We start from the raw sequence: 21816 nt of genomic DNA, 5'->3' as shown, positions 1-21816 counted from the left end.
TGCACACAAGGGCGTAATTTCTCCTGCCTTCATCCTCGCTGTTTCATGAGTTGTGCTTAGCCAGCTGGAATACATTTTCACCTTCTATATTTAAGGCTTTTTCTGCCTCTTTGCTCATTCTGAGATACTTAAGATGTAACTCCTACTCACTGCTTCCTTACAATAAATAATAAAGCAGAAAAACAGGCAGATACAAGAACACACAGCATATCTGGGAGTTAATTTGCTGTTGTGTGTGAGTGACAGTTTGGTTGATATCATCTGAAATGCTGAATTGACTCACCTTGTTCACAGCGCATCTTTGAGCTCGAACATCTCTGTGACCCTTCTCAGGATGAAATCACTCACTCAGCTTCATACACAAATACATGTTGTGCCATTATTCATGCCAGAGGGTGAGATGTTGCCTGCAGATGCCGCTGACAGGGAGTGATGAGTTCATGTATGAACAAGCAATTGCATGGCGGTTATATAACATAAATGATCTCTGACCATGTCTCATTGCTCTTGTCTCCGCACAGAGTGGAGACGCTCATTCTGTTGAATTGGACACTAGGGGGAGACAAACACTGCAGCATTTTCAGACTTACTTGGGGAAAGGACTCTGTGAAACCATTTTAGACATGTATGACATGCTAATTAAATGGTGGTATTTATAGAATCATCTCAACAAAAGAGTCTTGGATGGTTGTTAATTTGTCTGTTGTGAAGAGGGATAATTTAGGAAAATGGGTTGATGAGGAAAATAACCAAGGATTGGAAACACTTTATGATGATATAAAATGGTTTTGAGGGCATCTCAGCAAGATAGAATTAAAGGACGCGTAATTTGTGGCAAAAGATGTTTGGTTAAGGTTTGCGCATAGATTGTGGAACATCTTTACGCACGGATGTTGTGTTTTGTTTTTACCTCGATGAACAGTTTATCCGTATTTATGATCAAATTAATGTCATTTATTATTGAAATTGATGGGTCATAGCTCATGGTGCTGCCACCTGTCCGGGTGTGTGACTCTTTGATGAACCTCTCAATGAGCACCACCTGTGGCAGATGAATCAGCCGTAAGCGCCACTGACCCCTGCAGCCACCGAGGGGACGGTGTCACCACGAAAGACGCGCACTTGCTCTTCCACTCCTAAGAAAATTCATGCCGGAGCTGTCGACGTCCTTGCACAGCTACTCAGTTAATCATCTGCCCACGCCAGGATGCACCGCTCCGCTCTGCAGATTCAGAGAAATGTTTCCGCCTGTTTGTCATTACTGCTTTCTTGACTGCTGGATGTAGACGCCGAGTCGCCGCCGAAGCCGCCGCTGCTGCTTCCGTTCAAGTTTTGATCATCGCCTCAGTCTTTTGACAGTGTCAGCAAGGTGTGATTTCAGATTTTTCTCCTTGGAAAGCGCCCGGTGATAATTTTTGTGTCCACGACCAACGCAGTATGCGAGCAGAGGGGCTGGAGGTTGGCGGACACCGGGACTGAGTGCTCGGCGGAGATCTCAGACACCGTGCGCGTCTTTCTTGGACACATCTCGGGAGATAACTGAGTGTTGGGCTCTCACAGTTTTTCTTGGCATTGCAATGTCCACGAGAAAGGCATCGTTGACGGACAAGCAGACTAAAAACGGCACATCAAAATATGTGTTGGAGAGATGCGCTTCTATTAACGAGTATTATGATATTGCTTTCAAGGTGTGTATTTCCTTTTTCGTCTTGTGTGTTGGGTTTCTTTTTGTTCTTTGTGGTTCTTCTGGTGGAACAGGTGTGTAAAATTGACACTGTAGGTTTGGCACTGAATCCAACTGGGTGTTCCTGCAGCAGCAACAACATGGTTATTGACTCTTCACATCTGGAGAATGTGCAGCGCTCCCTGCTAATCTCAAGTGAAAACCATTAAGTACCAGTTGATTGGTGTGTCTTTATTCATTCTGCTTGTTAAACAGGCCATGTTCACTGTTTGTACACTGACAACAAAGCCAGTCATCGACCTGATGGTTTAATTTTATCACTGTCAAGTCTCTCTGAGCCTGTAAATCTCTTTGTCTGCCTTGACTGATGCAAATATTTGCCATGGGTGGAACTTGTTGCTCCTTGCAAACCTTTCAGTTGAATATTTGTTTTTTTTTAAAAAGCTGCACATGCACACATCTAACTGTTGATTAAAGACACACTGACAAATGGAAAAGTTACATAGAAGTTTTAATTGTATTATTACCTCCATTTCCACTTCATGTTTTATGCAGCTATAGGACTCTGAGCTGTAATATTTTCATCACATGCTGCTGAATTGATTGTGTAATTGCACATCCTGTTGTTGTAATTGTATTGATTAGTTTTGGAGAAGGGATGCATGCTGAAAAACGATGAGAGTAAAATTACAGAGTTGGCTGCAAACATCTTGAATCCCCTCTCCAGTGCTGGCAGAGTGTCACATGTTGGTGGCAGATAAGTCGACAGTGGATCACAACACTGTCTGTACTGAACTTTAGCTGTATTTGCCACCATTTCTTTTAAAAAACAGAGCCGACATATAACAGCTTACCAAAGAGACAATATGGTCATCAAATATTATGATCCCATTTGTGAAATATTCTGTTCTTGTTTGCAAAATGATTTATGCAACACATCTGTCAGTTTTCTTTATATCTTCAGGGTGTTTTTAATGTTTATCCACCTTCATGTATAGAGTCAGTCTTGTCTCTGACCAGCTGTAACCTGTTCTTCTCTGGTGTTGGGTTTGCTCCAGGTGATGCTGCTGGGAGATTCGGCCGTGGGGAAGACGTGCGTGTTGGTGCGCTTTAAAGACGGGGCATTTCTGGGAGGCAACTTTATAGCCACCGTTGGAATAGACTTTAGGGTGAGAGAGATGCTGCAGAGCCGTCCTAGTCTCACTGAATGAGTCATTGTGATGTTCATTATTTCTGTGTGAGCCATTAATGGCTTGTTGTTTGTGTCATATTCCTGCCGAGGAAATATTTTACATTTGAAAAACAACCTAATGATATTTACAAAACACCAAGAGATCCATTTGCACAGAGTGACATTGGGCCAATTATCACATAATTTCCACGATGAACACTTCATCATTCCGCGATGATGGCACCCGATGTACGAATCCTCTCACCAATCAGTCAAGTTCACAGACCACTTGTGCTGCTAGGCGCTGTGGATGGCCTCATAAATGTCTTGGCAGATTCCTGCCCACGTCTCTGTCTCCTAGAAAGATTGGCTGCAGCTCTGTTCAGTCCTGGAGGAGTCACCCTGCTGACAGACATCCACCTCATATGTGCACACACACATACCCACACAGTGACTGTTGCTGAATTTTAAGCAAATGTCTACTGTATATCTCCCTTTTACTGGTGCAAACAGGCTGTCGGGAACAAGTGGACACGCTCCCCCCTCAACCTTCCCTTTTCCTCCAATCAAAGCAAAACACTCACGCTAATGACAAGTCAAGTAAGAGTGCCTGGTTTGAGGAGGAAATTGTGTTGCATTAGCCAAAGTGAGGCAGTGCGTTCGTTGAATGGCAGTGACGGAACATAATGGATGTCTGACAGATATATGGACACTCTCTATTCAGTGGCATGAACATTCCACTTTCTCTCCACTTAAGCTAAAGCAACAGGTTACACAACAGCTAGAACAAATTCATAAAATGCATTTAAAAGACAAGTAACACTGAATCACACATGCATTCATTAAAAAAAACCATGATGGATTCAGTGTCACACTGTTCATTCAGAATGGCTGGTGATAATGGAAGCAATTACCCTTTGTGTTTGTTTATGAAAAGGAGGCGAAAGCTTCAGAGTAATCTGAGATAACAGTTGAGTCAATATGCTGAGGTTGTTGTCTGTGCATAGATAGGCAGGCAGGCTGTTGTGGCAGCTTGTAACATGGCCGGTCTATTTTCAGCATGCTTCCTTGTAGCAGTTACTCAGCATGCAGGCTCCTCTCGCGTCATAATTGGGGGAAAAATGGAAACCCATGGCAACTAATGCAGGGGTTGAACCATGTCCATTCTGCCAAGGCGGAGGATTCAGCAGGTGGCAGCTCGAGCTGCCAGTGATGGCTTGGTACATGTCGCAGTGGTTTCTGTTGTTACTGTGCAGGTTTTTCTGCATTTCTTTGAAGGCCTGTTTGCGCTTTTGTGGCGGAAGGGCAGGGGCTGTTTGTCATGACCTGTCACTAATGCAAAGTTATGAAATGATTCAGGAAGTGCATTCGCTAGTTTCACTTCCTCTCCCTGTTTGGTGGTTTCTGCTGTGCAAAGTTGAAATATAATTGTGACCTGGTTTGTTGCTGCATGTGGCAATAACAAAAAAAACCCCAAAACAGTCCATGAAACAGTTCACATGGCACATGGATGTTACCTTACTGTTACTTTCACCATTCTCTTATACCCTCAGATTTTTTTTTGTTTTGTTTTCCTCTTTCTGCACATACAACAGTCACATGATTGAGTCTTTTTTTTAGCTCAGGTTCCTAAACTATTTCAGACGTATCTTTGCTCCAGGAAATCAGAGGGCACCCCTACAGGGCTGCAGGAAATTAACGGGGGAGTCAGTTGTTATGCTGCCAGTCGTCTTTCTCACTGTTGTATAATTAAGTCTAATCCCAGGACCTTGTTGTTGTGTGGGTGTTGCAAATTACTTTCTCCACCAGCATTCAAAGACACTTTTAGTTGCTTTGTGTCTTTTGCCACACACTGAGTCTCTGAGCTTTTTTAGTCTGCTGTGATGTTCATCATTCTTGTCTGTGCCATTTTCACAGCACTCCAGCCTCTGAAGCATATGGTGAATTGTCTCTCACAGCTCTTCTTGTTTCCATAGAATAAAGTGGTAGATGTCGACAACTTTAAAGTCAAACTCCAGGTGAGTGCATGCGCCTTTTTTTTTAAGACAATGCCTACATTTTAGATCAATGTCATGTTTCTGGCAGCTGTTGGTTAAAATTGTCTGTGAGGTAATTTTATAAAATGGTTAATCCAGATAGGGCTGTACAGTGGCGTAGTGGTTAGCGCTTTCGCCTTGCAGCGAGAAGGTCCCTGGTTCGCGTCCCGGCTTTCCCGGGATCTTTCTGCATGGAGTTTGCATGTTCTCCCTGTGCATGCGTGGGTTCTCTCCGGGTACTCCGGCTTCCTCCCACAGTCCAAAAACATGCTGAGGTTAATTGATTACTCTAAATTGCCCATAGGTGTGAATGCGAGAGTGATTGTGTGTCCTTGTATGTAGCCCTGTGACAGACTGGTGACCTGTCTAGGGTGTCCCCTGCCTTCGCCCGAGTCAGCTGGGATAGACTCCAGCACCCCCCGCGACCCTAGTGAGGATTAAGCGGTGTATAGATAATGGATGGATGGTTAATCCAGATATGCTTTAAATTTCACCACCATCGTCGCCGTTGCCAATCCAGTTATAGCCTGATATTGTGGCAGCATGAAGTACTCTGCAGGGTTATGTGCCAACAGCATGCTGTTAATCTAAGGCACATACACATCTATCATCATGACCTGTTCATTCAACACTGAGTGGGAGATGACAAAATTAGATTCCTCTGTTAGCTTGAGTAAATCCTCAGCTTCTCCTGCCTTGCACGAGCCTTGCACCTGAAAAAATCCTATGATTAATTCCAAGACCGACGCTGCCACCATGAGTCGATGCTGTCCTGCAGAGAGAAGTTACTACAGGAAATCTGCAGATGTAAGAACAGGGTTGCAGCAGAAGGATAGGATGTAATAAATTCAGTTTTCTAATTTCCTGGATCAATTAATTTATGCACTGACACTGTTAGTTGGCTAGTTAGGCTACTTTTTTTTTTTTTAAACTAGGCTGACTGTTTCTATTCTATACGGTACAGATTTAAGGAACAAATTGATTGATTTTTTTTGTGCAGGGGGAAATGGTAAGAAAGCAAGTAAGCTAGCTGTTTGACTGATTTGTAGCTGTTTTGTTAGAAATAGCCTGATAGCTACTGTGTGGCATAATTTTTTAAATATGTTTAAGCAAAAGTTTAACAAGTCATATTCGGGTGCTTGTGGCCTAATTTTTGTTTTATAGGGTGGCATAATGCTACACAGTGACTGAGAATGTTGCTGTTAAGCTAGGCTAAGTAGCAAAACTAGCAGAACTGTTATGTGTGATAACAAACTGAATTACCAAGATTTAAGTTCATTTTGATTTCTACGTTTCATTTACAGGAAACAACTGAAGCATTAAAAAAAACAAAACAAAGAACACTAACTTTTTACTGTAGTGGCAAATATTGAGCTTTTTTGGTTTGCTTAGAAATAGCCTGATAGCTAGTGTGTGACAAAACTTTTTTATATGTTTAAGCAAAAGTCAACAAGTCATATTCTTGTGTTAAGTAAATTTTGACTAACTTTGTAGCGTCATTTTGGTTTTATAGGGTGGGATAACGCTACACCGTGACTGAGGATGTTACTGCTAAGCTAGGCTAAGTAGCAGAACTAGCAGGACTATTATTTATGTGTGATAAACTGAATTGCCAAGATTTAAGTTCATTTCAATTACAGGAAACAACTGAAGCATTAGAAAACAAAACAAAGAACAGTCACATTTTACTGTAGCAGCAAGCTTTAGGCTAACTAAATTTAGCTTTTTTTGGTTTACCTATTTAGTTTCTTGTCTGTTATTAGTAATAGAAGAGGGGTAAAAAGGGTGAACAATCCCAATTCGGGTTGTACCTAGATTTTGACTAAATGTGATGCATAATTGGAGCTTTATAGGGCAGAATAATGCAGGATTTTTTTCAAAGTGATTCAAGATGTTCAGTTTTCTGAAGTAGCCACTAAGCTAAGCTAAAGGCTGAACTAGCAAGGCTAATTGTTAATGTAGGATGACAAAATGAAGTAGTTCATTAAACTTAATATTTTATATATTTATTTATTCATTCATTCAAATAACAGGAAACCAATCGAGTGTTAAAAACAAAACAAACACATCAAGAACAAAGACTTTAGCAGCAAGTTTCAGTCTAATTAAATGTAGCTCTTTTGGTTTGCATTTTTGGTTTGTTTTTTGCCTGTTATTAATATTATATTTAAAAACAGTAGTCATTATGATGTCAAGAACATTTTTGACTAAATATGTACCTTAATTTTGGCTTTATAGGGCAAATAAATGCAGGATTTGCTACTGGGTGATTCAAGAAGCTCAGTTTTCTGAACTAGAAGCTAAGCTAGGCCAGCTAGCTTAATTAGCAAGATGTAGGTTCAATACTTTGTATATCTTTTAATTACATGAAAAGAAAACAAAAAATGTATTTATTTAGTTTTTTGTATGTTAGTATTAAACACACAAAAATGTGAACACGTCAGATTCTGGCATGAATTAAATGTTGACTAAAATAAGTTGCTGCGCTTCAGCCTTGTAGAGCTGTATAATTTTATGTTTCTGCTTTAGTATTGTGGATTTACTGATCGTTCAGGATGTTTTTCCATGTTGACTGCTGTGTAATTATGTGGTTTGCTGTGCAGATCTGGGATACAGCCGGCCAAGAGAGATTCCGCAGTGTAACGCACGCCTACTACAGAGATGCCCAGGGTAACCTTTGCTTTTTATATTCCACTTCCTCATGCTCCCTGTGTGGGAAGGTCTAGTGTAGGTAAAGGAGCAACCTGGTTCAAACATATACTCTTTATTTATGTGAACAGAAAGCATGTCTTCATGTATGAATGAGTGACACCTGCGCTTCTGTTTCCTTTTACAGCTTTACTTTTGCTTTATGATATCACCAGCAAGCCATCGTTTGACAATATCAGGGTAAGACTGTTTTTAAATTACATTTCTACTTTCACTCTACCTCTTTGCGTCAGCTCTCTTCATTTTCACTTCCTCCTTCTAAACCCTCACAGGCTTATACTTTGTCTATTTACATGCAAAGTATAATGGAGGCCGCTAACATTTTCTCACAGACCTTTTTAGAAATGACATGATGTCGTCGTTTGCTTGGCTACACAGCCACTAGTTTCTGTAATGAAAAGCAATAAAAGTGTTGCAGGATAAGAGTGACTTGGTGTCATTGTGATTTATTGGAGGACTTTAATAATGCACACCTCAGGGGAGAAAAAGAAAAATGCCTTCAAGTGGTGGTATTTGTTTTGTTAATCCACCAATCCCTCCTTCTCATCCCCTCCTCTATCCATCCGTCTTCTCTTCTTTTGAAGGCTTGGCTGACTGAAATACACGAGTATGCCCAGAAGGATGTGGTCATCATGTTGCTCGGCAACAAGGTGAGCATAGCTTCCTTTTTGTCGTTACATAAAAGATCGGGAGGATAACTGGTCCCTTAGCACAATTTTTAACACTCTTATCGCGCTCCGGCAGACGTGAATGCTTAAAAGCCAGAAAATTCTTCAACTGTGCTACATGTGCAAGACTGCAAAGTCTCCCTTGCTTACTTTGACATTTACAAGTGAAACATTAAACATTATCTTAATTGTGTTTGTGTGTCTTCACAGAATTGTGATTTTAATGCGTGCATTTGTATGTGAAAATAGAGTTGGTCTGTTTAAAGAAGTGCTGCTTTTGAATGCACACATGTATGTATTATTTTTAATCCATCACCTCGTTTTATTTCATCATTCTGACTGGGAAGAATAAATTCAAAACACTGTCTCGCTAACTGCTGTTTATTTGCTTCAAGCCCTCGATGCATGAGACATTTTCTGTACAGTGCTGCTGGTGATGAAGAGAGAAATGTTCATGTCTCATTGCAACCAGCAGTCACTGCTAATATATCTAAAAGCTCCCTCTGGTGGCTGAGAGAGGACTCACTTGTCTCAGGGGTCGTAGATGTCACGTAGCAGCAGCTCAGATCATTTGCTGTGAACGCAGCAGGCCTGGCAGCATCCGTCTGTGGGAGTGCTGCTCTTCTGCTTTAGGTGGAGTTTCTGACATCTCATAAGTATGAAGGAGCTGTGGGTCTGCAGCTGGCGGCAGATAACAGGATGTGCAGGCCTGACACAGTGGTGCATCACAGTAGCTAATGGCATGTCCAATCTGTGACCCCTCGCCTCTGCTTTGTCTTCCTGCTGCTGTCTTACAGTCAGACATGGCTGCAGAGAGGGTTGTGAAGACGGAGGAAGGAGAGAAGCTGGCGAAGGTAATGGAGGATGTCGTCAAGTCGTTATTTTCTCCACAATAGACACTCCTTGCGCTTCTAATGTTTTTCCATCTTAGGAATATGGAGTACCGTTTATGGAGACCAGTGCGAAGACGGGAGTCAATGTGGATCTGGCTTTTCACGCTATTGCAAAGTAAGTCTTTAAACTGTTGCACTTGATTTTTTTATATTAACAATGGATGAAATGAGGGCTGCACAGTGGTGTAGTGGTTAGCACTGTCGCCTTGCAGCTAGAAGATCCCCAGTTTGCGTCCCGGCTTTCCCGGGATCTTTCTGCATGGAGTTTGCATGTTCTTCCTGTGCATGTGTGGGTTTTCTCCAGGTACTCCGGCTTCCTCCCACAGTCCATAAACATGCTCAGGTTAATTGGTAACTCTAAATTGTCCATAGGTGTGAATGCAAGTGTGATTGTTTGTCTCTATATGTAGCCCTGCGACAGACTGGTGACCTGTCTAGGGTGTCTCCTGCCTTCACTGCCTTCAATCAGCTGGGATAGACTCCAGCCCCCCTTAATGAGGATGGAACAGTGTATAGATAATGGATGGATGAAATGACCAGAAGAAATGTAAAAGGAGTCAACTGTAACGATGAACCCACATTAGGCTACACAGCTGCCATCCAACTCTATAGTTCCTCTCAGGACTGCTGAGTATCTTTCAGCTGATAGTTTGCAGTTTTACTGTTTTGACACTCATAACCGTGTTGTACTAAAACTTGTTTCTGTGACAACAATTTCAGATTATGATACACTGCCAGTCAAAAGTTTGGACACACCTTCTCATTTAATACTTTTTATTTATTTGTACAGTATTATTTTTCTACATTGTAGATTCATACTGAAGATGAACACTTTTTTGTTTACAACATAATTCCTTATGTGTTCTTTTATAGTTTTGATGTCTTCAGTATTAATCTACAATGTAGAAAATAATTAAATAAAAATCATTGAATGAGAGGGTGTGTCCAAACTTTTGACTGGTAGTGTATATCATTGGTATTCACAACTTGTTGCACTGCCCTCAATAAAGATCAGTTAGTACAGGTTTAAGAGATGCTACGATTTCTCATATCTTGAACATTTTATGCTTTATTTGCAATGCTATTCCGTGTTCCATAAAACATTTGATAATTGGATATGGATTTTTTTTAGGAGAGAGTGATCATTCATAAAACGTAGGCTTTGTGTACTTTTGATTTGCTGCTAGGAGAAATAATGCTACACATTAAATTATATTTTTTAACTGCCGGGGTTAGAGTTTGGTGTTTAAAAAAAACAAAAAAAAAAAAAAAATCTGAACTTGATTAACATGCATGGAGCAAATTCCTGCAGCCAAAATTTAGAGGAAAGTCTTTTCAGAAGAGTGTTCACTTTTATTGCAGTTACCCATGGTTTTAGAATAATGTTTATTAATCAGATATGAGTGGAATGTCAGAGTGTGCCTTGTAGTGTAATTTATGTTGTACTGTGATTGAAAGTACTGATGCAGTAGGTTACAGGCAGAAATGGGCTTAGCTTACTCAAATGTGTCTTTCCCACCCAATCAAAAGTTCAGTCAATGTAAAAATAGCACAGAAAATATCAGTAAGTTTTTAACTGGGTGCGCAGGCTGCAGCCCATCTCCAAATTCACCCACTGCATAGTGTTTCCCAGAACATGCAAAACAAGTAAAAGGACAAACAGGGTCCCACAGTTCCAGGGAAATCACTCACTCAAACTCATTAACTGCTCAAGTTTATGTATGAATCGGAGCGAATGTTCTATGTGTGCGTTCAGCTTTAAGTTTTAGCTTTTATCATGCTTATTTATGTCAAAACGCATCTGCCCTCAAACCAGCAACACTCTGATGACTCATCCACTTCACTAACCTTCTGCCCAAGTTGCCCACCTCGTATTTCCACCTGCCCACCATCATCTAGCAGCCAGAACTGGCTCTGATGTGTCACAATATGTGCATCCCACAAAAGACTGCATGAAAATGTTAAATGCAATCAACTACAGGAGAGAAAAGCCTGAAAGAGTAAGATGTGATGTTTTCACTTTTGGAGACATTATGAGTCATCTGTACATCTTTATTCAATTCCTCATAGCTTTTTTTTTTTTTTAATGCGAAACCGAATTCATGCAGATTTTACTTGGGGATAATATAAAGAAGTCATTTTCTCATTTCTACAGTCGTCCACAAGTGATTCTCACAGCAAACATTTTACACTTCAATAGCTGCGTCTCCCTTTCAAAAAAAAAAAAAACTCTCTCCAGTGAGATTTATCAATAAATTGCATTAAATCGTGCAACTTTCTCCATTTTGTAATAGAAAAGTTAAAAGCAAATGAATTCAATTTAGTATGGCTCAGGCCCCTGGAGTAATAAACGTTGAGAATCGAGCTAGGGGAGTTTGTGTTTTAATCTGCTTTGTGCACACAGACGCCTTCTTGTAAACACTGAGTTTAGTCTGGTGTTATTTTCTGGATTGTGTATTTTTATACTTTTCTCTGACTTTGCGTTGATGCTATCAAGCCCCCGTCTCACTCCTGCAGCTAATACACGCTAATTGTTTTTAGCTAATTTGGTGTTTGTTCCTGTTGTCTTGTTATAATGGGATTGTGCGACTGAGGCTCCCTGTGGATCCCAAACATCAACTGTGTAATTTGTGTTTTTGACTGACTGCCTTCTGCACACACCTTTTTTACTGAACAGCAGAAGCTGCTTATAAAGCACCTTCCCAGAGCTGCAGAACAAGCAAGAGGAGCACTCAGAGTGCACCAAAGCTGTTCATTCTGCCATATGGCATCATCACAAATGCAGCATTTTTTAAAATGCAGCATTTCTTAGTTATTGATTATCAGAAATCACGACAACATAGAATGTAGCCATTGTAATATAGATGTACCCACAAATAAATGACCTTGCACTGAGCACAGGTGTGTAATGCATGTGTACATTATGTACGGATACCGTATCGCATGACCTAAATATGTAACAGGCTGCGGGAATTGATGGGACTCGGAAACACCCCCACAATTTAGTCAACTGTTCCTTGTATAATTTCCAACGGATAAGTCCACAGCAGTTGATTTGTAGAGATCTCAATCATGTGATGTCAACAGGCAGCTGACGTGATGTTCACTTGTTGTCATAGTTACAGTGACGCCATGCCGCTATCTCCCAGTGATACAGAAATCTTTTTAAAATTTGTGGATCCAGACTATAAGCTGCATCACTGCCAAACTCTAATCATTTGGTTCTTGTGTCATTTCTGACCTTCCCTGAATATTTTATCCAAATCCGTTAGTCCGTTCTTGAGTAATATTGTGAACGGACACACAGACGGACAAACCAACGGTGATTGTCGCATAACTCCGCCGAGGCTCTGCCCTTACTGCCTAAAATGACACTGAAAAAGAAATTGAGACATTACATGGCATGAGAGCTTAAAAGAACAGTACACGCACAACTATAAGCTGCAGCCAAAGACAAAAACTAAACCTTCAACTGAGATGCCATTTTGATTTCCGTGACAAAGGAATGGAATCTAAGTATTACTACGAACTAGTAATGATGTAGGGGATATATTATCTTCGTGTGGTGGCAGGTTTAAGTGGAAGTAAATGATATCATGCCAGCAGCATTTTGATAAAATCTATGAACACGGCAGTTCTGCTTTTTTTTTTTCCCTCTTCCTTTCTCATATTTCTTGATTTGCTCGCCCTGTCTGTGCTCCATCCCACTCATCCACCCCCTCTCTATCTAACTTCCAGTGTCTCCCTCTCTTTCTCTGCCAGGGAGCTGAAGCACAGAGCAACGCAGCAGCCCAATGAGCCCAAGTTCCAGATTCATGACTACATTGAGTCTCAGAAGCACAAGACCGGCTGCTGTGGCCTCATGTAGCTGATGCTGAACACCGGGCAGAGAGAGACACGCATAGAAAAAGAAAGATAGGGGTGGGGGGAATGAGGTAAAATCGTCTGCTGTCTCTTTTATGAAAGCCAATCCCAGCACCAAACCCTGAGAAGCAGACGCCCTCGTCTTCTCCACTGAGCTTTTTTGGCTGAATGAAATCTGGACTGACTGCCATCCCTTAATCTGAAATGTGAATTTAAATCTTTTATGTCATGCGTAGAAATGTTTGTGGTCTTTGTGGTGACAGTTGTATCAAACTACAAGTCAGGAGCTACAATCTGAAATGCTATACCCATCTGCAGGGACTAAAAAAAAAATTTGAAAATGTTTTAAAAAAAGACACATTTATTGTTCTACTCTTGATGAACTGCAGGTTTCTATGAGCCATCAGTATGACCGTCGACATGGATATAGCATTTTGCCATGCAGCTCTTAGTTTGTTTCATCCTAGTTTTACCAGGCTGTGAAATGAACCCCTTTTGGCCTTACAGTCTTTAATCCTTGAGAATTTAGTGTGTTTGAGAAGTGGACTTGAGTCTCACAGTCAGATTGTAGCTAAAATGATCCCGTCTGTTCACGTGTACTGCTGTTAGATAGAATAAAGCCAACGTTTTGAGGGCGCTCACCCACTGTGTGTCTGTCTGTACATTCAATTCAGGGCAAGTGAAACTTCATCCAAAGTACTGTACATGTAACTGTGCTGGAGGATCATCCTGCTGTTGCAACAGGCTACATTCAAAGAGATTATTTTTTACTGCCTTCATGTCTCTGCTTATAGATTCCTCGGCATGCCCTTTTTACCGTTACCTTACAATTCACACTGCAACAGCACAGCACTCCCAGACATTCCTTTAATGATGGATGTTGTTGTCTAGACTGTACCTGAGCTGTATTTGTTCACGCACCGCATTGTGCAACTTGTTCTTTGTACAATGTTCATTATGAATGTTTGCTTGTCAAACTTGCTCAATGTCATGTTTGTCCTTCTTCACAGTGATCACAAAGTGCCACGAAAAAGTGCTTTGTTATCATACTATATATATAAAAAAAGGTATATTTTGTAATGTACGTGGTGTCGTTTTATTGTCTTGTCTGTGTTTATCTGTGTGTGTTGGGGTTTTTAGAGGAGAAGGGAGGGAGTCGGTGATGGGTGACAGGATGCGCTGAGGTTAATAAGCCACTGTGTGGCAGCAGCTGCCCTGTTTATTCTCCAGTGTGAACCACTTGAAAAAGTAAAGTGCTGTATCAATTAGACGAGTAATAAATGTTGATGCTGCACTTTAGAGTGTATTTTATGCCATTATATAAGCACTCTGCTGTTGATAAGGATGCAGAATGTCTCTATCATGGGGTTTTTGTTCATACTGTGCTTGCAGTGAGGTTGCATTAATGTGCTGGGGGAAGTTGGAGGACATAATATACTTTGAGCATATTCATGATTCACTGTACACCTGAACACTGCTCGCCTTCTCTCCCACTCACGTCCATCTACAGTATGAGTCACTCTGCAGACTCACTGAGGAGTCTGTGCTCTTTCTGTCCTTCACTGTGAAAAAAAAACAAAAAAACATTCATTATTTGGATAAACTGAACTCCTGCTGTCTGTGTTCCACAGTGGGGAGATTCTCTTTCTGTCTTATCAGGTCTGGAAGTCTTCTCAGCTCACAACTCAAACCCTGCACAAGGTTTTAGCAGCTTCCTATCAGGATTTATTTTGACTGTGGTGTCGTTCATATCTTTGAGGGGCCAGATGGGCTGTGGGGTGACTGGATCCAGAAGACTGTGGAGTTTAAAACTGACGGTGATAAGAATCGTTGATGGGAAGGCAGATAACCAGAAGTGAATCTCTAGTTAGATGAAAGGAGGAATAAAAATGAATTCAATTTGATTTGATCATAAATACGTCCATAATTAACCACAACAAAGTCCTACTTCATTGCTGGAGCTAATTAAATTGGGGAAAATCACATTATTTCAGGCAGTATGCTTATGTAGGAATCAAGAATGTTGCAACTAAATAAACAATTAAAAATGTATTCTACAATTTTATTAATTAGATTAAAGAAACTGAACAGGATGATTTTTTTTTCTTTTTAAAAGCAAGAGAATGGAAAAAATAAGAAAAACAGCAAACATGCACTGGGATAAATGGTGTTTTTATGGCAGATTAGAGAAAATCTGCCAGGAAAAATAAATCATATAATATGTAAAAAATAAATAAATAAATAAATAAATAAAAGTTTTAGACTGTTTTTTAAATGAATTAACTGTCAGGTGACAGAGTTTCCAAGTTATTTGAAATGTAAAAGTAACTAAGAAAAATAACACCAAACAAATGTTGAGTTACATAAAAAAAACATGCCAAAACTGTAAATAATGTCAACATGAAGAAAATGTAATTCATTCTTTTTGCAATGTTTGGAGGTAAAATTACCTTTTTAAAAAAAATTTATGTAAATCAGAGAAGAAAAAAGTTATTTAACAGATATTTGTCATTATTTAAAATAAGAATTTTGCAGAATAAGGACTGAAAAATCATAAATTTTTAAAAACTTGTATTACAGATTTTTCCTGTTTTGTTAAATTACAGATCATATTTAGTAAAATCAATTTAAAAATACTGTCTGTAAATAACAACAAAATATGCATGAAAATACAAACAGTAGTTTCTTTTTTACAATGTGTAACTGTAAAATTTGTTTTAATATATTGTATTTAACTCAGAGAAGAAAAAGCTATTTAACAGATATTTGTCATTATTTATAATAAAAATTATGTATAGTAAGGACTGAAAAATCATATATATATTTAAAAGCTGTTATATTACTGATTTTTCCTGTTTTGTTAACTTACAGATAACATTCAGTAAAATCATAGAAAAACATATATGCTGTCTGTAAATAACAACAAATGTACAAAACTACAAATAGTAATTTGTTATTTTACCATGTGTAGCTGTTAAATTTGTTTTATTTTACTGTATTGAAATCAGGGAAGAATAAAGCTATTTAAACTACAAATTATGCATAGCAAGGATTGAAAAATCGTATACATTTTTTTAAAAACTCTTAGATTACAGATTTTCCTGTTTTATTAAATTACAGATAATATTTAGTAAAATCAGAGAAAAAATTATATGCTGTCTGTAAATAACAAAAAACATACGAAAATACAAATAGTAATTTATTATTTTGCAATGTGTAACTTTAAAATTTGTTTTATTTTACTGTATTTCAATCAGAGAAGAAAAAAGCTATTTAACAGATATGTGTCATTATCTAAAATAAAAATTATGCACAGTAAGGACTGAAATATCATATATATTTTTTTAAACTGTTAAACTACAGATTTTTACTGATTTGTTAAATTATAGATGATATTTAATAAAATCACAAAAAATGAGATGCTGTCTGTAACAACAAAAAAACGCATGAAAATACAAATTATTATTTTAAAATATGTAACTGTAAAATCAGCTTTGTTTTACTGTATTTAAATCAGCTAATATCTATTTTAATCAGTTTTTTTTATCAGCTATATCTATTTTCCAGACATTTGCCTGTTATTTTCACAGCTTTAATATTACAGTTTTCATCATTTTTAACATATTTTTGTCTTCTTTGCTTCCAGATTTTTGGTTTGTTTCTCTGCAGTTTTTTTTCTTTTTGTAGTGTGTGTGACTGACAGACTTTGATGAACCCTGCAGTGTTTGGTATCTTAATGATGATAATAATTAAATGTGTTTAATTATAATCATAAAGTTGTAGAAAAAGTTTTTTTTTTTCTTTAAAAAAACCTAAGTTAATTGGGGGGCGGACACAATTTTTAAAAAATCATTTGGACGAGAGAAGTTTTCACAACAAGATTTCAACGTGTCTATGTTTACTGTGTGTGTTTGTGGGTTGATCAGGACTTATTTTTCATCTTCCTCCTCCTCCTCATCATTTATCTTCCTGGACAGCCTCGGTTAGCAGGAGTTCCTCCCAGCTCTGAACAGCAGCCGGCGGGGCTGTTCGTGGACGCACCTCCCTCTTCCTGAGTGGCTTTTCCACTTTAGGAGCAGCTCTGAAAGGCAGAAACGGCTCAGAGTTTAATCAGCCTCAGCTCAGTCTCCGGGACAGGACCCTCCGAGCTCACAGGAGACCCACGGAGGAGGATCGGACCGCACCGGACCGGGTGCACAAGTGGACCCGAGTGGCGCCAACACCAGGACGCACCGTTTCCCACGGGCTGATCTCCCCAGCAGGGCGGGGGTTGGTGTGTTTTTTTTCTGCAGGGGGACCTTTCATCCACACCCCCTCCTCAGCAGCATCCTGAGGAGCTTCTCTGCTCATTTCCACTGTGACCGAGCAACAGGTTGAGCAGCGCCGCCGAGAGAAGCAACCATGCCGAGCAAGAGCCAGGTTCTGCGGCCGCGGCTGTGCACGCTGGAGAAGGGCGACAACGGCTACGGCTTCCACCTCCACGGGGAGAAAGGTAAGACCGGCCAGTTCATCCGCCTGGTGGAGCCCGACAGTCCGGCTGAGACCTCCGGGCTCCGCGCCGGTGACCGCCTGGTGTTCGTGAACGGGGAGGACGTGGAGAACGAGAGCCACCAGCAGGTCGTGTCCCGGATACGAGCCACCGAGGGCCGGCTGGAGCTCATCGTGGTGGACCCGGACACGGAGCAGCTGCTGAAGAAGCACAACATCAAGTGTCTGAAGGGCTTCGTCACCGACGGCGTCCCGTTACCGTTCGACGAGGAGGAGGAAGAGGAGGAGGAGGCGGCGGAGAAGGAGGTGGTGGTGGTGAAGGCACCGGAGGAGGAGGAGGAGGAAGAACAGGAGGAAGAACAGGAGGAAGAGGCGGCGAAGGAGGTGCCGGAGGATGCGGAGCTGGACGGGACAGACAGCGGGGATGAGCGGCACGCCAAGCGGGAGGAGGTGGAGGAGGAGCAGGAGGAGACAGCCCGGGAGTCCATGCCGGTCCCGGACAGTAACGGAGAGATCCACGGACACGTCGAGAAGAAGCTGAGCATCAGCTCCGAGAAGGTGAGTGGAAGTTAGTGAAGGTGGAAAGTTTCTGCATCAACTCACTTTCCGAAGTCTTTCCTTGATTCACAAACTTGTTTTTGTATTTTTTCTACACAAATCAAAGTCTCACCCTCTCAGTCTTTGTTGTACATATTTAAAGGCACAAACACAACAACACAGCATTTTAATGGGATTTTCATGAATTTATGGCATCATGATTTTCTCTGCTGATGACGTTATTTTGTCTAAAGGAACCTAGATGGAGACAAGATGATGCATACACACTTGTTTTGTATTTTATGCTTCTTTTTCTCACAAATTCATTCCACAAGTCTCACCCTTGCAGGCCTTTTGTTCATATTTTGGACACAACCACAAAAACATAACATTTTAATGAGATTTTCATTCATTTATGGGATTAAGATTGTCTCTGGTGATGGTTTTATTTTGTCTAAAGGGGCCTAGATGGAGATAAGATGATGCATATCCAACTGTTTTAGTATTTTGTATTACGTATTGCACATATTCTTGTAGCAAGCATGTCTGATAATTGCGCAGCACTTAAATGTGAACAGATCTGATTCAGTTTACAGTTAAACGGCTGATAGTGGCATTAATATTGTCCTGCACACCTATAATTACAGTGCAGATAGGGACTGCTGTTTTCAATGGCACCAATGAAAGGCCAACATTTTAGCATTTTAAACTATTTAAGTCTTACCCCGTCTTGCTTCTTGCACGTATTTTTGTTGCTGCTTGTCTGATCATTTGTGCACCACTTAAATGTGATCAGATTGGATTCAATTTACATTGAAAGTACTGATTGTTGCATTGAAAATGTACTTACACCTCTGTGGACACAGTGCAAACAGGGAATGCTAACAGCTCATTCTGCATACCTTTAATGGCACCAATGAAAAGCCAACAAACCAGAAATTAGACTAGACTAGAACTGGACTCAATGGAGAATTCTGACTTTTTAATGGGATTTAGAGTGATAGCATAGTTTTAATTTTTCCAGAGGGCCCTTTTTAGAGGATAGTGCATGGTTGTGGCACCTCTTTTAAACATTTTTTTCTTCAAACTGAGTGCACAAGTCTTACCCTGTCCAGGTTTTTTGTCAACATCTTTGCTGCTGTCTGTCTGATCATTTGTGCAGCAGTTAAACATAATCAGATTTGATGTGATTTACATTAAAAGTACAGATTGTTGCATTACATTTGTGGGTACAGTGCAAATAGGGAATATGAACAGCTCATTCTCTCATTCTGCATACTTTTAATGGCATCAATGAAAAGCCAACAAGCCAAAAAGTAGACTACAGAGTGTCCCTAAAGTCTGGACACATAGGAAATCTCATTAACTATATATTTTTTTGCCTCCACAGAGTAAATATGGCTGTTATATTTAATATATATTTGGTTAATTATCAAGTGTAGAATAAATTCAATATATTAAAAAATTAGTTAAAGATTCCATTTCTTGAAAATATGTATTTTTGCCTCTGTGTCCAGACTTTAGGGACACAGAACTGGACTCAGCAACAGTATACTTTGAATTTTTCCAGAGGGCCCTTTTTGGAGGATAGTGCATGGTTGTGGCACCTCTTTTAAACATTTTTTCTTCAAACTGAGTGCACAAGTCTTACCCTGTCCAGGTTTTTTTGTCAACATCTTTGCTGCTGTCTGTCTGATAATTTGTGCAGCAGTTAAACGTAATCAGATTTGATGTGATTTACATTAAAAGTACAGATTGTTGCATTACATTTGTGGGTACAGTGCAAATAGGGAATATGAACAGCTCATTCTCTCATTCTGCATACTTTTAATGGCATCAATGAAAAGCCAACAAGCCAAAAAGTAGACTACAGAGTGTCCCTAAAGTCTGGACACATAGGAAATCTCATTAACTATATATTTTTTTGCCTCCACAAAGTAAATATGGCTGTTATATTTAATATATATTTGGTTAATTATCAAGTGTAGAATAAATTCAATACATTAAAAAATTAGTTAAAGATTCCATTTCTTGAAAATATGTATTTTTGCCTCTGTGTCCAGACTTTAGGGACACAGAACTGGACTCAGCAACAGCATACTTAGAATTTTTCCAGAAGGCCCTTGTTGGAGACAGGATAGTGCATGGTTGTGGTACTTCTTTTAGTATTTTTATTTTTTTGCCCTGTCACTGTTTTCGTCCACATCTTTGCTGCTGTCTGTCTGAGAAATTGTGCAGCACTTTAAATGTGATCAGATGTGATTTGATTTACAATGTAAGTGCTGATATTGGTGTTAGAAGTGCACTGCTTTACTCTGGAACAAAATATGTGCTTTGTGTCAATATCGTGGGCAGCTGCAGCTACATGCAGAGCTGCCAGGTTGCGTTCGAGGTCAGCTGCTGCCTGTACAGCTGCTGTGGGCGTTCAGGACAAACCTGGTTCAACTTTGGCATCATAAAATCAGGGGCCAAACTGGACCATGACCTCTCCCGCTATCACTCTGTTGCTCAACTTTCCTCTTGATGTTTTACGTGTCTCAGAGTGCAATGGCTTGAAAATGTGAGGCCATCCTGCCCTCTGTTATTGCATTGACACGTTAAGCATTAAGTCAGCGACAAAGACAGGCTTGCGGGTCTGTGCCAAAGCAAAAAAAAATGTGCCTTTGTGCTGTAAAGTGTAGAAAACAACCAGAACAAATAACTTACATTGCTAAACCCTCCACAACAAAAAACAGGAAATAGTTTGGTGCTGTTTTTTTTTTTTAAAGCTCCACAAAAATGAATCCCACTAAGTGATTTTTTTCACCCCTTTGATCTTTGTCTGTTAAACATTATGGGCACATTCTCACTCTGCAGCAACTGCTTGTTGGCGTGTTTGCCCTGATTTTCCTGCTGTCACACTGTCTGTCCATGTGTGTGGAGCTCAGCGTCCCTCCAGTCTGGAACATCTGTGTCCTCCGTCCTGCATGTTTACCCCCGAGGCTGTTTGTGTCCGAGTCCCAGCGCTCATCCTCAGAACATTACTGTAGGTGGCAGCCGGCAGCGAGGAGGCAGAGAGCGACCTGCTGCTGAGGGTTTATTTTTACTTAATGTAATACCGATTGATCCGCAAACATCCGCTGTGCTGCTGCCACTGCTGCTTGTTTGTGATGATTTCCTGAAGCCGACAGGAGGTCAAACCTTAAGGTTAAAGCGATAAACAAAGCAAATTGGGCGTTTTCTTTACGATGGTGGCAAAAATGGCTACTTAGCTGTGATTTATTTACACTTTCATGCTGAGATACAAATGCATGATTGTCCCAAAAAAAACAGAGGATTCATCAACATAGTTTGACTTTAGGACCTGCTCAGAGGTGAAACAGATGAATGTTCTTGACCAGGCAATATGACCTCAATCCAACTGAGAAGCTGTTGAAAGTTGATTGAACCCCTAAAACCTCATATCTTCGTATTGAAGTTGCATATTTACTCTTCTCACCTTGACGATGCCACAGTGTGAAGATTTTGACTTTTCATAAAACGCTGTTGCTGTGGCAACGCATCGTTGCCGTGGTAACGCATCGTTGTCGTGACAAAGTACTTTTTGACATGTTAGGAATGCTCAAAAGCTCGCCAAAATTGCTTTACACATCAGAACTGGCAAAAAATGTTGATCTTTTAGGGGAATTGCACACGTGTGTGGCAAAATGACTCCATACCACCCCCTGGAAAATTTCAAACAGGAGCTACGGCCAGTACATGTCACCTACAGTTATGAAATCTGGTA

General features: G+C 40.2%; 2 protein-coding genes across 3 annotated transcripts in view; both read left to right on the top strand.

The window, feature by feature from the left end:
- Positions 1–836: 836 nt before the first annotated feature.
- On the top strand, positions 837–14109 carry zgc:112183 (uncharacterized protein LOC550410 homolog). 2 transcript variants are annotated; one of them, XM_023265367.3, is made up of 9 exons: positions 925–1688; positions 2743–2853; positions 4832–4873; positions 7495–7561; positions 7728–7780; positions 8185–8250; positions 9066–9122; positions 9200–9276; positions 12924–14109. In XM_023265367.3, the coding sequence occupies exons 1-9, from the start codon at positions 1578–1580 to the stop codon at positions 13027–13029; spliced, it is 690 nt and encodes a 229-aa protein (XP_023121135.1). In that variant the 5' UTR covers positions 925–1577; the 3' UTR covers positions 13030–14109. The 2 variants fall into 2 exon arrangements, with proteins under 2 accessions (XP_023121136.1, XP_023121135.1); XM_023265368.3 differs by lacking the exon at positions 2743–2853 and having other exon boundaries at positions 837–1688.
- Positions 14110–17039: 2930 nt separating this feature from the next.
- The window catches only part of nherf1b (NHERF family PDZ scaffold protein 1b), a 38310-nt gene continuing 33533 nt past the window's right edge, over positions 17040–21816 (top strand). Inside the window, exon 1 of the mRNA XM_023265416.3 lies at positions 17040–18071. Coding sequence (XP_023121184.2) covers positions 17427–18071 — 645 coding nt within the window. The 5' untranslated portion in view covers positions 17040–17426. The remainder of the gene's footprint in view (positions 18072–21816) is intronic.

This window comes from Amphiprion ocellaris, chromosome 19, assembly GCF_022539595.1.
Source record: "Amphiprion ocellaris isolate individual 3 ecotype Okinawa chromosome 19, ASM2253959v1, whole genome shotgun sequence".
NCBI lineage: Eukaryota > Metazoa > Chordata > Actinopteri > Pomacentridae > Amphiprion > Amphiprion ocellaris.
Note: the sequence above shows the minus strand (reverse complement) of the source record. Positions and strands in the feature narration are given on the sequence as shown.